Raw genomic sequence first — 14211 nt, forward strand, 5'->3', positions numbered from 1 at the left:
CATACACATATACTTCAATACAACACATCTTATCTCCCAGTTCTTAGCTCTTTTATTAGATAAATTATACTATATTCACATTTCCCATGACATGCTTTTTTTTTCTCCTCAATGTTGTTTTTGGACATACTAATCAAGCTGATTAATAGTTATTATCCATGCATCTCTCACAACTGCATAGAGTTCTATGAGAATATAAAGAGACTGCAATCTATCAATTCTTATACTGACAGCCATATGGCTGTTTCTATTTATCTTCTGTAACAATGTTGCAACTGAATCTGACATTTGGCTTCTGGTGCATGTACACAAGTGGTTCTTTAATTGAGTTCCCAGGAGTAGAATGTCATGCCTGTCTTTAAATATCCCATTTTTCTTAATCTTTATTCCATTTTAAACAACTCATCTTAATCATTTACTGGTTATATATTATCACAAGTGTATGCATCCCTCTCTGTTGTTGAACACATAATTTTCTCCCATTTTAAGGAACTTTGCCCACAAGTCTAGAAAATTAAACAATACCTGTGTAGAATTCTCTGCCTTTTTGGTCTGAAATTTTGTGTTTTGTTTTGTTTTGAGGTCTAGATTTGCAAGAGTGGATTTTCTTTTCTTTGTAAAGACCAATTTACCAACTGAACCAATTTACATTCTATGGGAGGCTTTCTATTGCTAAAAAATGTAAAACAATCTGTAGTTGTTAATCCTTATGAGAATATAATTAAAAGTACTTTGCACTAAGAAAAAAAGAAAAATGAAACAAATAAACTAAAAAATAGATATACAACAATTTGAAGGGTTACTCAAACCCTTTGAAGCCTGCATGTTGATATATTATTGAATAAGAAATACAGTCCTCTTAGTCCATCTGTGTTGCTATAATAAAATACACAAGGCAGAGTACTTGATTTAAAAAAAAAAGCTTTATTTAGCTCACATTTCAGGACACTTTAGAGTATGATTGGCTTTTGCTTGATTCTAGGGAGGGTCTCACAGTAGATGCATAAAAATGGTGGGAGAACATTGAAGAGTGGCCAGCGGTGCCATGGAGAAAGAATAGGAGTACCTGCTCTCTTGGGAGCTCCCTGTGAGAGGAAACATATACTCCCATGACAAAGGCATCAATCCCTCCTCAGACCTGGTCACCTCCCACTAGGTCATCTCGTAAAATATTTCACTACTTCCATATTGCCATCCTGGGGACCAAAACAGTACAAGAATACCTAGAGAAGCCCTATCTGACCTCTAGCATTCTACCCACTGCATGCAAGTTTACATACTTTGCCTGGAAAGTTCATAAACTGATTATGTTGGTATCATCAAGTACCATTTGTTTTAAACCACCACATAGTAAGAGTTCATGAAGTATCAGCAATATGGCAGATATCAGGTTTCCTTAAAATGTCCTAGTTGTAAGGAAAACAGAGTCTACAGAGGAAGGCAGAAAGTAACATGTACAGCATATAACTATGTGGAATGCAGTGCTCAATTCAGCAGCACACAATGTTTTTCATTTGGTGTGTGTGTGTGTGTGTGTGTGTGTGTAGGCCTAGAGGTTAGTATCATGTGTCTCTACTGTTTTTTCTGTTTTTGAGACATGGTCTCTCACTGATTCTGTAAGCCACTGCATTGACTGCCAGCATTGACTGGCCAGAGAGCTACTGGGAGCTGCCTAATCTGGCTGTACAACACTGGTATCACAGACATATACTGCCATATGTGGTTTTTCTGTGAGTTCTGGGAATCTGAACCCAAATACTCATGCATGTACAACAAACACTGATGGAATCATCTCCCCAGCCCTATCACGAATGTTTTAAAATTATTTATTAATATAATGAAGTGAACAATACCAATTAACATTATTTAATGGCTTTCATTTTATAAATAGAAGCATTAGAAAATCTGTAGGTATCTTTTGATACTTTGTGGGTTCTTTTTTCCTCCACCCTCTTCTACCCTTTCAATCCCCTTATACTAGACAGGAGAGAAAAAAGATAACAGGTGTCAGAAAGGGGTAAACAATATAATCATGCTGACTGTGTTGAATTCCTTGGTACAAGTTGGATCTTAGATTAGGATATCTAATCTCTTCTTTGCACACAACTACTTAACCAACCATAACCAACCCACACCACCATCACCACCAATCAACCCACCCCACTTCTAGGGGCCCTAACTTTTATATACTTTCTAAAGAGTCTCCAGAACTCCAAAAGACAGAATCACAGAAACTATCTGCAGCTGGTAAAATCACAGCCCTGTTAGAGCATGAAGCAAATCATAGTAAGCTGCAGGGGACAATCTGAAACGGTCCCATATTCCATACCTGGGATTAAAATGAAAACATATTATAATATTTGTGATGGTTTGTATATGCTTGGCCCAGAGAGTGGCACTATTTGGAGGTATTCCCCTGTTGGAGGAAGTATGTCACTGTGAGCATGGGCTTTAAGACCCTCATCCTACCTGCCTGGAAGCCAGTCTTCTCCTAGCTGTCTTTGAAACAACAGGTGGAACTCTCAGCTCCTCCAACCCTACATCTGGCTGGACACTGCCATGCTTCTGCCTTGTACTGAACCTCTGAACCTGTAAGCCAGCCTCAATTTAGTGTTATACTTTATAAGAGTTGCCTTGGTCATGGTGTCTGTTCAGAGCAGTAAAACTCTAAGATAATACTTGTGTTTTTGTGTGTGTGTGTGTTTTTAAAGAAATAAAAATAAAAAATTGTCACTATATACTGTAATTTTTATGTCTTTAAAAATTTACAGCTAACACTGGTTTTAATATTGACATAGATTGCTGCTTTTCCATCTGTTAGTTCACACTCCTAACACTATCAATTTGCATATTTGTTGTTTTTCATAAAAAAATATTATTTTGTGTATGGGTTGGAGTCAAGAGGACAACTCAGTGGAGTCAGTTCTCTGACTCCACCTTTACTCGGGTTCTGGCGACTGAACGCCAGTCTCCAGGATTGTGCAATAAGCACCTCTATCAGCTGACTGAATCACATCACCATCCTAGTTTAATTTTGAAGCAAGCGGTAGAGATGAAGTTCTTGAGACCTTGTCTAGCATGTATGAGGATCAGAGTCTTCTGAAGTCCTGCACCATAAGAAAAATCAGCAAGACAAAACTGATTATAATGGTTTTATTTACAATTGTTGTCACATTTAAATTACAATAGAGCATTTGAACTTTTGGAACATGTCCTACTCCCCTGAAAAAAATTAATACAATCAGTTGTGATAATGCAATGGAGATGTCTTTATAGACTTTTATCAGAAATATAAAAATACTTTTATACTTTTAGTGGTATTTCTCCTAGTGTGTTGTTTGCATACATTTTTTTCTCTTGAAAGCTGGCATATTTTGTTCCTTTAACATACCAAATATATATCATACAGACATATGATGCTAACTACTGAAGGTTTGTTTATAAAGCATATTTAAAATTTTTCAACTGAAATGTAATTTTCTTTTTAAGATAGAGTCTCTCATATCCCAGGCTAGCTTAGAGGTGACTATATAGTCAGGGCTGATCTTAACCTCCTGATTCTCCTGCTTTCACCTCCCACGTGCTAAGATCACAGGGGTGAGCTATCATGAGCAGCTGAGGTAGAATAAATTGACTTAAGGTTTTAAAGTTCTCAGTGCAAAGAGACTTCTTGCTGCATGTTTTCAAAACACCCTTGGATGTTTAGTGGGATAACCAGATGACATCTCATTAAACACAGTTTAACAGGAAAAAACAAAAACACAACCAAATTTCTTCAATGGAACCTTAAAATAATAGAAAGATGCACTCTTTTATGGGTTACCTAAAAAACATAGAATGTACTTCATTTCCAGAGTTCAGAAAATCTTCATCAGAGGTTCTTTTATTGTTGAGAATAGCTTTTGCTACCCTAGGTTTTTTGTTATTCCAGATGAATGGATGCCAACAAGAGCTTGCTGACAGGAGCCTGATATTGCTGTTTCCTGAGAGGCTCTGCCAGTGCCTGACAAATACAGAAGTGGATGCTCACAGCCAACCATTGGATGGAGCACAGGGTCCCCAATGAAGCAGCTAGAGAAAGTACCCAAGGAGCTGAAGGAATTTGCAGACCCATAGGAGGAACAATAATATGAACTGACCAGTACCCTCAGAGCTCCCTGGGACTAACTAAACCACCAATCAAAGAAAACACATGGTGAGATTCATGGCTCTAGCTGCATATGTAGCAGAGGATGGCCTAGTCGCTCAACAATGGGAGGAGAGACCCTTTGTCCTGTGACGGTTCTGTGCCCCAGTATAGGGGAATGCCAGGGCCAGGAAGCAGGAGTGGGTGGGTTGGTGAGCAGGGGGAGGGGATAGGGAATTTTTGGAGGGGAAACTAGGAAAGGGGATAAAATTTGAAATGCAAATAAAGAAAATATTTAACAAAAATCATTAAAAAAGGAAAATATTCACATGTATAAGTCAGAAATCCAAAGGGAATCAGTCTCAACATATTTTGATAGAAATCTCAGTGAACAGCACATAAGTTTGATAGAAATCTCAGGGAGTGGCACAGAAGACAAAAAATGTTGTGAACAAAAATATATGCTATTGTTTATTATAAGTGCTGAGGATGGAATTTGGGGACTTGGGCTTGGTATGCAAGTGACCTACACCAAAGCCATATCCCCAGCCCAATAATAAATGTTCATATATATTTTCATCTCTGGTGTGAATTAGCTGTATGAGAATACATTGTCCCATATGGTATTTTCTTCCCAAGTAGTAGACACTCCTTTGATGAACTTAAACAAAATATTGGTCAGTACAGAAAGCATGTAAAGACTTCTATGGAATGAACTGACAAGTGGTCTTTAGCACTTACCTGTAGACTTCTTAAATCTCTCACTACATAAAGAAGTGAAACGAATCTACAATTGGTACAAATTATATACATTTATTAATAATTTTAAATAACACTCTTGTATAAATTCTTTCATATATTCAAATCATACACAAATTTAGAAATGCATCATGAAGCCTAGTACAGCACACATATGAGACATGTTTTTAAATTTTGGGTTAGGATTTTAGTGACATAAATACAAGTTTAATTTTTAGAAACATACCCTAATTGATTGGACTGACATTTAAGAGTAAAGAATGCTTGTGCCTAGCATTAAAAGTGGACTAGAAGTCATTTAGCTTTGGGCAAGCTTGAATCTGAAGCTCTGGGCTCACTCCAAGGCTGCTGAACTTTCCGTGTATGCATAAGTAACAAGGAAGATTCTCAATGTCTTTGAAAAAGTATCATTCAAACCACTAATGTTTTAATGATCCACAATCTTTAGCCATCCAATATTATTTGACTTCTTCAGGTTAATCACCATGTTCCTCCTGCTTAGCCATTTGCTCAGAGTGATAGCAAAAGACAAATTAACCTTCTGTCACCTCCCCCAGCTCTACAACACAGACACCAAACCTCTTTTAACTCCTAAACCATTTGCTGTCAAAAGTACCAACAGACTAAAGGAATTTATTTATTTATTTATTTATTTATTTATTTATTTATTTATGGATGGATGAGATCACAACTTCTGTTGTCCTAATGATTTTACTGAGTTCTTTTAACTTATTCTGAATATTGAATATTTTGTCAGAGAGCTTTCCTTGAAAGATGCAGAAACCCACCTCCTACTCACACACCACTTCAAACTACATGAAGTCAGAGAGAATCATCAGAATTACTTTTATATTTATAAATATAAAAAAAGCAGAGGACCAGGGTGAATGGTGAATAATAGAGCTCTAACCGACTCTCTTATTCTAAACCACAACATCTTGATGATCAGATAACCCAAATTATCTGGTAGATCAGTGAGTATTGCTTTGATGATTAATGATTCTGGAAATATTGGGACTAGGGAAAAGCAATATAATTTGGGATTTAGATACAACTAAAAATCAAATCAAAACAACAATAGAGACCTATCCTCCCAGCCCATGTCTGCCCTGTTGCTCTCCCTTAAAATCTAACTATCCCTGGGAAAAATAATGTACTGGGTCCACACCATGTTCATATAAATAAGAGAGTTTAATTATCATTTTGCTTTCTCTGGAGAAACTGGAGAGACTGTAAATAAGGAGAGTCCTTGGAGGCAATGTAGGGGATGGTGGTGATAAGGGAACAAAGTCATGGTTGACAAGTACAACATCTATCTATCAGAAATGCACAGGGCTTAATCAGCGGAGCTAGCTAAGGCGCAAGCATCAGCTCCTTCCTAGCACTGACATCCATTTCTCATTAAGGTCATGTATTTAGTATATTTTAAAAACATTTTCTTTATGCTTAGACAAAAATTGTTCCAGCATCAGGCTTTGCAGAGGACTTGTGATAATGTCTCCAGAGGAATGAAAACCTGGCAGCATGTTTTATTCTGGTTTCCTACTCTACTTTCAAGGAGAGATCACCTCATGGTTATCTTTACAACAGAATAATTTGTATAAGCAGAGCAACGGGGTCACTAAATGATGTTATTTATAACACATTTTAAGGCTATACCTTTTTTCATTGTGAAAAACATGATTTAGGAGCAATTAACAGGTACTTGATAAATTTGTGGTTTAGTTTCTGTGTTATCTTTTAAGATCTGTATCATGGAATCTCTATTTAGCTGGACTCTCCACTGTTTACTTTGGCTCTTAAACTCATACAAACATTTATTTATTGGGTGAACTGTTTAACAAACGTTTGGCTTTTATCTTCTTACCACTTATTTTGGCAGGAGATGAGGTATCAGGGAGGCAGCCATTGTGCTTAGCACTTTGGAACTCTGTGATGTACAGTCAATACACACCTGTGCTGCAACTGCTAGGAAAAGTCTCTCCGCTCCCCTCCCCAATTCAGGAATTCATTCATTTTAATGAACTGGCAGCTTTGCCTTCTCATCATTAATCCTGTCTTTAGGTAGAAATCCATGTGTGTTCTTTCAACAAAGTCCTTAGTATCTATGTGGCCCTGAATTGTGCCTGTGAGTTACATACTCCCCCTACCCCAATATATACACATGGTGTGTGTGTGTGTGTGGGGGGTAGTATTCTAGAGAACATACAAGGGCTCTATTAAAAGCATCCACAAATGGGAATTTCCATTCCAGTCTTCTAGGGCCCATGGCTAGTAGATTTATATGTTATCACATAGCAAAATGACAATGAAGTAGAGGGGAGAACTGATTCCAGCAATAATAATAATAATGATGTGCATGGTATAGAGCTGAACAACTTAGACTCTCTGTGCTCAGTTACTTCATCTATGAAATGAGCACAAGACTACTTCCTAAGGAGGCTATGGTGAGGATCATCTTTGAAACACATGGAAAGGTGTTTTGTAAATGACAAAGGGCAATAAATTATTAATATATTTTGTAATTCTAAGGATTAAATCCATAGAATCATATGCTAGGCAATCAGTCACTTGTAAATTGTTTTAGTACAATGAGATGTAATGTCTACCTTTATAAAGACAGCCAAATATGCAGAGCACACCCAGGTTACCTATGGATCCTCTAGTATACAGTCATTTCTAAACCCTGAGAAAAAGGTGGGGTCTCCTACAAAGGATGACCAATGTCTTTATTTTTCTGAGGAAGTAAGAAAAGGAGTCTGAGCTTCCTAGGTCTACTATGTTTTGTTTTCCCCTACTTCATAGTCTGAGTCACCTTTCTTGGCTCTCAGTCTACAACCTATGGATGCATAAGAAATGAAAGCAGCAGTACTTGGCCTCAGGGAAAATGGCATCAAAAAGCAAGGACTAAATACACACCCATAGTGACCCTCTGCCCAGATATGAAGATGGAAGAACTCCATCACTGAAGAAGCCAAACATTCCTCATGATGCATGGGTGACAGGTTATGCTCAAATGTCAAAGGCCTTTATTTTGGCAGATATGGGAGGCACATAAATATTTCATGGGCATAAAAACAAGGAACCCGAAGTGATGTGATGGCTTTTCTTTTTAATTTAAAATTTCTGTCCTTTGGAAGACTGTCTTTTACATTCAGGAAAGAAGTCTTTTCCTGAGGAGTTTACACTGAGCAGTGTAAAACAGAGTAGCTAATTAGGTGTGTCTGGAGAATGCAGCCTGTGTTCCAGTTTCGCAATTGCAGACTTCAAAATCTATTGCTTGAATCTATGGTAAGTCAAAGAGCATATGACTCTAGGTTGAGAGAGGAAAGATTAGAAACATTTGACCTCTTATCAATTTCAACAGTGTCCAAATAGGGACTAAAATGACTGATGCTCACCAGAGTCCCAGCTCTAGCAATATTGTCACCTATATTACAGTATTTTAACCAAGTTCCCATATCTTCTTTTTACAACACCATTAACTGCTATACAGATAAAGTCTAGATGATAAAATAGGACATGATTTTTTACAAATAGATACAAGTACAATGTTGACCAGATAATGCTACATTAGTTATGTACACCTTGTTTCTTTAGAGGCAGGAACCTCTCTGAGGAGACCATCAGCTTTCTGCTCTCTGCCTGCTGTGCCTGCCCTCACCATGGAAGCTTATCCTGTGCTTTAACTCCATTTTTTGAAGGAGACTCTTGGAAGGAAAGCCAAGCCCTTCTACAGAACTTCTTGGCACCTTTCTACCCTTAGTCTACACACAACCAAGATTTTTTTTTATTAGCCTAGATATCATCTCTTCCTAAGTTACATCTCTTAGTACAGTAAAATGAACATAATCACTGCCTCTCTTTTATAAAATATGTTTCCAAAGTGGAGATGAATTCTTCCATCAGTCTTTCCCCTCCACATCAACATTCTATCACATCTGGTGAGGTGAACACTTTCTGAGCAGTCCGTTGAGAGGCCAGGTAGACTTAGGCTGCTCTGTGGGATTCAGCCTTTCCATATATACATGTGGTTTGCTACAAAAATATACTTTACTTCAAGTCCTCGACGATGAGTGCTTCAGATCTTCATGGGGGAATTAAGAGCAACGGACAGGCTAAGCGCACTACAGTTTGTACCTGAACATTTGCACAATACCTTTCTCAACAAACTCTACCCAGGCTCTGTGCAGCCAGAGGTCAGGTGCTGTTTAAGTGAGCACTGTTTTCTGACAATCCAGGAGGACAGCTCAGCTTCTCAGGCTTTGTAGTTATGAATGGGTGTTGTGAGGGTCAGCTGCCCATTGGGAGCCACTTCATTGGCATCGTCCTCTAACAATCCCGACACATCTGCATTGGGGATGCTGTCATGGTAGCTGCTGAAACTGATATTGTCTTCTTTCAGCTCGATGGTCCAAAAGGGAGCATTGAGTTTCCGATTTTGGTACTCTCGGTACATGTACACAGCTCCTACAAATCCCATTAGCAGCACTACCACAATGATGATGACTGTCAAAATGATGATGTTAAACTGGGTCCATGATACATCAGCAAGTGCTGAGGTGCTGTTTTCAGAAGAGCTTACTGAAAAGATAGTCTGCAGGGTTGTGGGGGCAAAAGTACTATTTATAACAGGGGTGGGCACTGATGTGGTCAAAGAGGCATTGGAAACCAAAATGGTAGAACCTTCAGGAGTTGGAACAATAACTTCTGAAAATAAAAACAGAGAATGAAATGTAAAAGACAAAATTATCTAGTTTTGAGAAACAATAAAAGAAATACACATGAAAGTGAAAGTTGATATGGAATGTTGACATGGTACTCTGCTTAGAGGAATGCAAGTTAAAAATAATTTTTAAATAAATACAATGATAAGAAATGGAGTCTGGAAAGCTTATTTATTACATCTTACATCCAGGTCTGCTCTTTAATGTGTATAACACCTACACTGAAACTTTAGAAAAATTCTAACATGTAAGTTTTCCACCCTTCTTATCTATCATGGACATTTCCTCAAAGGCTGTAAATGTGTCACCATTTCTAAATCATATGATTTAAAATGAAAATTATCTGACCTAGAATATATCCATCACATCTGATGGCATTTGATGAAAGTAAAATTATCCTTAAAGAAAGTATAAAATTCTATTCCAGAAAACAGAATTTAATGCTCAGGGTTGTTGTCAGCCAAAAGAGAAAAGAAGTTTCCTTTAATTCTATGTGTAGAGAGCTCTTGCTTTGTGTGTTGTTGAATTACTTTATAATCTAGGAGCTACATTTTAGACCTCTTATGATAGCATAGCTCAGTAGAAGGCTGAAAAGCTTTGGGCAAGGTTTTGGAGTGGTCTGGGCTACAAGTAAGTCAATCTCTTAGAATTTTAGATTTTTCATCTGTTAAATACGAATAATAATGTCTACTTCACCGAGTTCTTGGGAAACTTTATGTGTATATTAGTGATCATATGGGTACTCAATAAAATTATAATAAAAATAGCTATTACTATTCATCACTGCAGTCTACTACATTAGGTAACCTAAAAATAGCCAAAGCTTGTATTCCTTCATGGCTAAAAAAAAAAAAAAAAAAATCCCATCACAATACTATCTTCTGGGCACTTTTGTTTGGACACATGGTAAAATGCTAAGTGACAGCATTTTAAGCTAGTGATGTGGTTCAATCTTATCACTGTAGTAGAATACCAAAAAGATGCTACTGGTCAGAGGCCAACTGTATCTCAGTTCAGTAATCAGTGTACATTGGAATATCAAGGAGCAGTTTTTACATTGTGGGATTTAATTTCTCTGTGGAATAGTAATCCCTGAATATCCCTAGCTCCTCCTGAATTCATAACTTAACCTTTTCTAAATTCTCACTGAATACTCCTCCAAGGAACATTTCATCATATGCTTTTTATTTTAAAATTCAAAGTGAATATTAATAAGATTTCATCTATCACACACAGAGCCATGTCAGCTCAAAAGTGTGAAGAGGCTAGAAAGAACTGCAGTTTCCCAGATGGAACTTCGAGATAGACTTGAGTATAGGTCCGTCCCTGAAAAGGTCTTTGATGATCACTGAAATGGCGTGTCAAGAAGCAAAGGAAAAGAACTTTCAGGACCTTTCAGTTCTAACAGACAGATAGAAGAAGGGAAATATGAGCGTACTCGGTCTCATTGTCACAACGACTTGGTCTTGGTCTTCACGTTTCTGGAATTGATGCTGGAGAATCAGGAGACAGTAAGATGGGAAAGAACCCTCTTTAGGCAAATACCTATCAAAATTTATTTCCAGAAACTTCTCTGGTAGGACTGGAAGGTGTACAAAGCTAATGGAAGCTGTCTTGAAACATTCAATGCTAGCCTCAGATACTCAATGTGTAATCTTAGTTGGAGTTTTACCTTGCTTGATGCAGTTTCTCTGAAGATCTCGAACATAGCCTTCTAGGCATTTCTCGCACCAGAACCCAGTGGTGTTATGAAGGCAGTTGATGCACTCACCACTCTCAGGCTTGCAAATCTTTGGAGTTTTAATTGGGTCCACATGGCCATGACATTCGCACCGTGTGCAGATGCTGTCAGAATTGTAATAGCCATTTTCACATTTATTGCAGTTCTGGCCTGTGTAACCATCTTTACATTGGTCACATGTAGGCTCCAACTCTCCAGATTCTAATAGAATAACAGAAATAGAAATAGGAAGAACATTAAAATAAGTTAGTAAAGTCTCAAGCTACATTAAAAGATAGAAAACTATTTGCCCACCAAAAGGTTTTTAAAAATCCTCCCTGGTATCTTCTTTCAAGAGACATACAGAACCAATAGTCTATATAGTTTATTAACTTTCCCATGTATTGAAGGAATGATGGGCCTATCCACAAAGTCTACTGAAGTAAAGGGTAAAAAAAAATATGCTTTCACTATAAGTTTCAATAACTGTGATGTATTGTCATTTACATAGAGTGTGAGTGTGTGTATACTGCACATACGCTGATCCACATGGGCAATACTATGTGTTTGTATGTCAGAGGACATCTTGCTGGTGTCCTTTCCATCCATCGTGTAGGTTCTGGGGATCAAACTCAGAGATTTCCAGTTGTACTAGCTTGTATCTTTACCTACTGAACCACCTCACAGTTCCTTAAAAAGCTTTTGCTTGTATGTTTATTTGTTATTTTTAAAATGTTTTTTCCTTTGAGGCATAAAAGACTACATAGAATATGGGTTAAGGAAAAACTTTCTCCATCTCTTGCTTCCCTAAATGTTGATACTCCTAGGCATCTTTTTCTTTTGTGTGGTGCTGGGTATTAATCTGAGGCCTCTTCCATGGAGGGCAAATACCTTCTGCCACTGAGCTACACCTGAGACCATTATTCTCAGAGTGCTACACTTGGTTTCTTTCCCCTTTCATTCTATAAATTTTCCATGGGTGAGTTCACTCACTTGTATAATCAACAATGGAAAATGTATATCTCCAGTCCATCTCTCTGTCTTAAATTACAAACTGTACATGATATACAAATTGCCTGTATATCTGGGTCTACAAGCATTTCAAATTTAACATAGATGATTGTCCAAACAAGTTTCCTGTATTTTAGTGAATGGTCCCAACATACATCCACTTGCTTAGGTACCAAAGCTAAGAAGTAAATTTCAGCCCCCATTTCCTATTTGCTTTTGGGCAGTTATCAGTTCAATTCAGTGATATATTAAAATATTCCCAACCTACTGATGTTTCAACTCCAATATTCTGCACCTGGTTAAGGCTGTCATCATTTCTTACTTCTAGATCTCTCAATACTTCCTAAGGCTTCTTTACTGCAGTATATTCCTACAGCCTCTATGATCTTCAAAGTAAATCTGAATACACATACTATCTCCCTAGAGAAGTTCCTACAATTCTAATGGCTTTGGAACTAAGTGAAAATTTAATGCAATCTTCTACTGAAAATTTTATAAGCCCTGCCTACTTTTCTTAACTCCTCTCATATCTCTTCACACTTCATTATCTACTTTGTTTCAAGCTTGTCTGAAGGCTTAGGACACTCCCAAAGAATGCTTGCTTTCTTCTCTCTAACATTTCATATATACTGTTTCTGCTATATGCAGCATCCTCTTACCCCCTACCTTTAGTCACCTTATAGATAGAAACTGCAGCAATTCATATATCAATTCTCAGAAGCAAAAAAGTTTGTTCCTGATTTTCTGTTTAGGTTAGGGTTATTCTATCTTTACCTATAACACTTAACATTTAAGATGCAATAATTGGATTATTGTTTATTTCACCAACTAAACTTTAAGCTACTTGTGTTCCACCTTTACCTCCAGTATTTTTGTAATATCTGACATATACTATCTGTTCAATAAATGTTTGCTACTTACATAATTTCATCTTACATAGTGGGAACATATTGGTTCATACTTAACTGCTCTTTTCAAATCTCTACATGATTTTAGTTTGGGCTTCTCATTTAGATTTGATAAGTGATTTTTTTTTCAAGACAGGGTTTGCCTGTATAGCCCTGGCTGTCCTGGAACTCACTTTGTAGACCAGGCTGGCCTCGAACTCAGAAACCCGCCTGCCTGCCTGCCTCTGCCTCCCGAGTGCTAGGATGAAAGGCCTGGCTGATAAGTGATTTCTTAATTTCTTAGAAATTACAAATTTACTTACAGAATAGTAATGCTCTCTAAACACAGTATTTCATTACAGAAAGAATAATTTACAGTTGGCATAAAAGCTGCAGCAAGGACTGCTCCTCAGGCTTTGGATAAAAAGTGAATCCATCTGTCTATGATATTAAGAGTTTCATTTGAGAAACAATTCTTTTTTTTTAAATTTTTTTTATTACGTATTTTCCTCAATTACATTTCCAATGCTATCCCAAAAGTCCCCCATACCCTCCCCCCCCACTTCCCTCCCCACCCATTCCCACTTTTTGGCCCTGGAGTTCCCCTGTACTGGGGCATATAAAGTTTGCATGTCCAATGGGCCTCTCTTTACAGTGATGGCCTACTAGGCCATCTTTTGATACATATGCAGCTAGAGTCAAGAGCTCCGGGGTACTGGTTAGTTCATAATGTTGTTGCACCTACATGGTTGCAGATCTCTATAGCTCCTTGGATACTTTGTATCCCTTGTATTTGGAGCATAGATATTCAGAATTGAGAGTTCCTCTTGGAGGATTTTACCTTTGATGAGTATGAAGTGTCCCTCCTTGTCTTTTTTTATAACTTTGGGTTGGAAGTCGATTTTATTCGATATTAGAATGGCTACTCCAGCTTGTTTCTTCAGACCATTTGCTTGGAAAATTGTTTTCCAGCCTTTACTC

General features: G+C 37.5%; 1 protein-coding gene across 1 annotated transcript in view; it reads right to left on the minus strand.

The window, feature by feature from the left end:
* Positions 1 to 4571: 4571 nt before the first annotated feature.
* Megf9 (multiple EGF like domains 9) overlaps positions 4572 to 14211 on the minus strand; it is a 104502-nt gene continuing 94862 nt past the window's right edge. The window contains exons 5-6 of the mRNA XM_021160932.2: positions 11285 to 11554; positions 4572 to 9595 (exon numbers count right to left, since the gene is read on the minus strand). Of these exons, the coding sequence (XP_021016591.1) occupies positions 9144 to 9595; positions 11285 to 11554 (722 nt within the window). The 3' untranslated portion in view covers positions 4572 to 9143. The remainder of the gene's footprint in view (positions 9596 to 11284; positions 11555 to 14211) is intronic.

This window comes from Mus caroli, chromosome 4 (assembly GCF_900094665.2).
Source record: "Mus caroli chromosome 4, CAROLI_EIJ_v1.1, whole genome shotgun sequence".
Classification (NCBI taxonomy): Eukaryota; Metazoa; Chordata; class Mammalia; order Rodentia; family Muridae; genus Mus; species Mus caroli.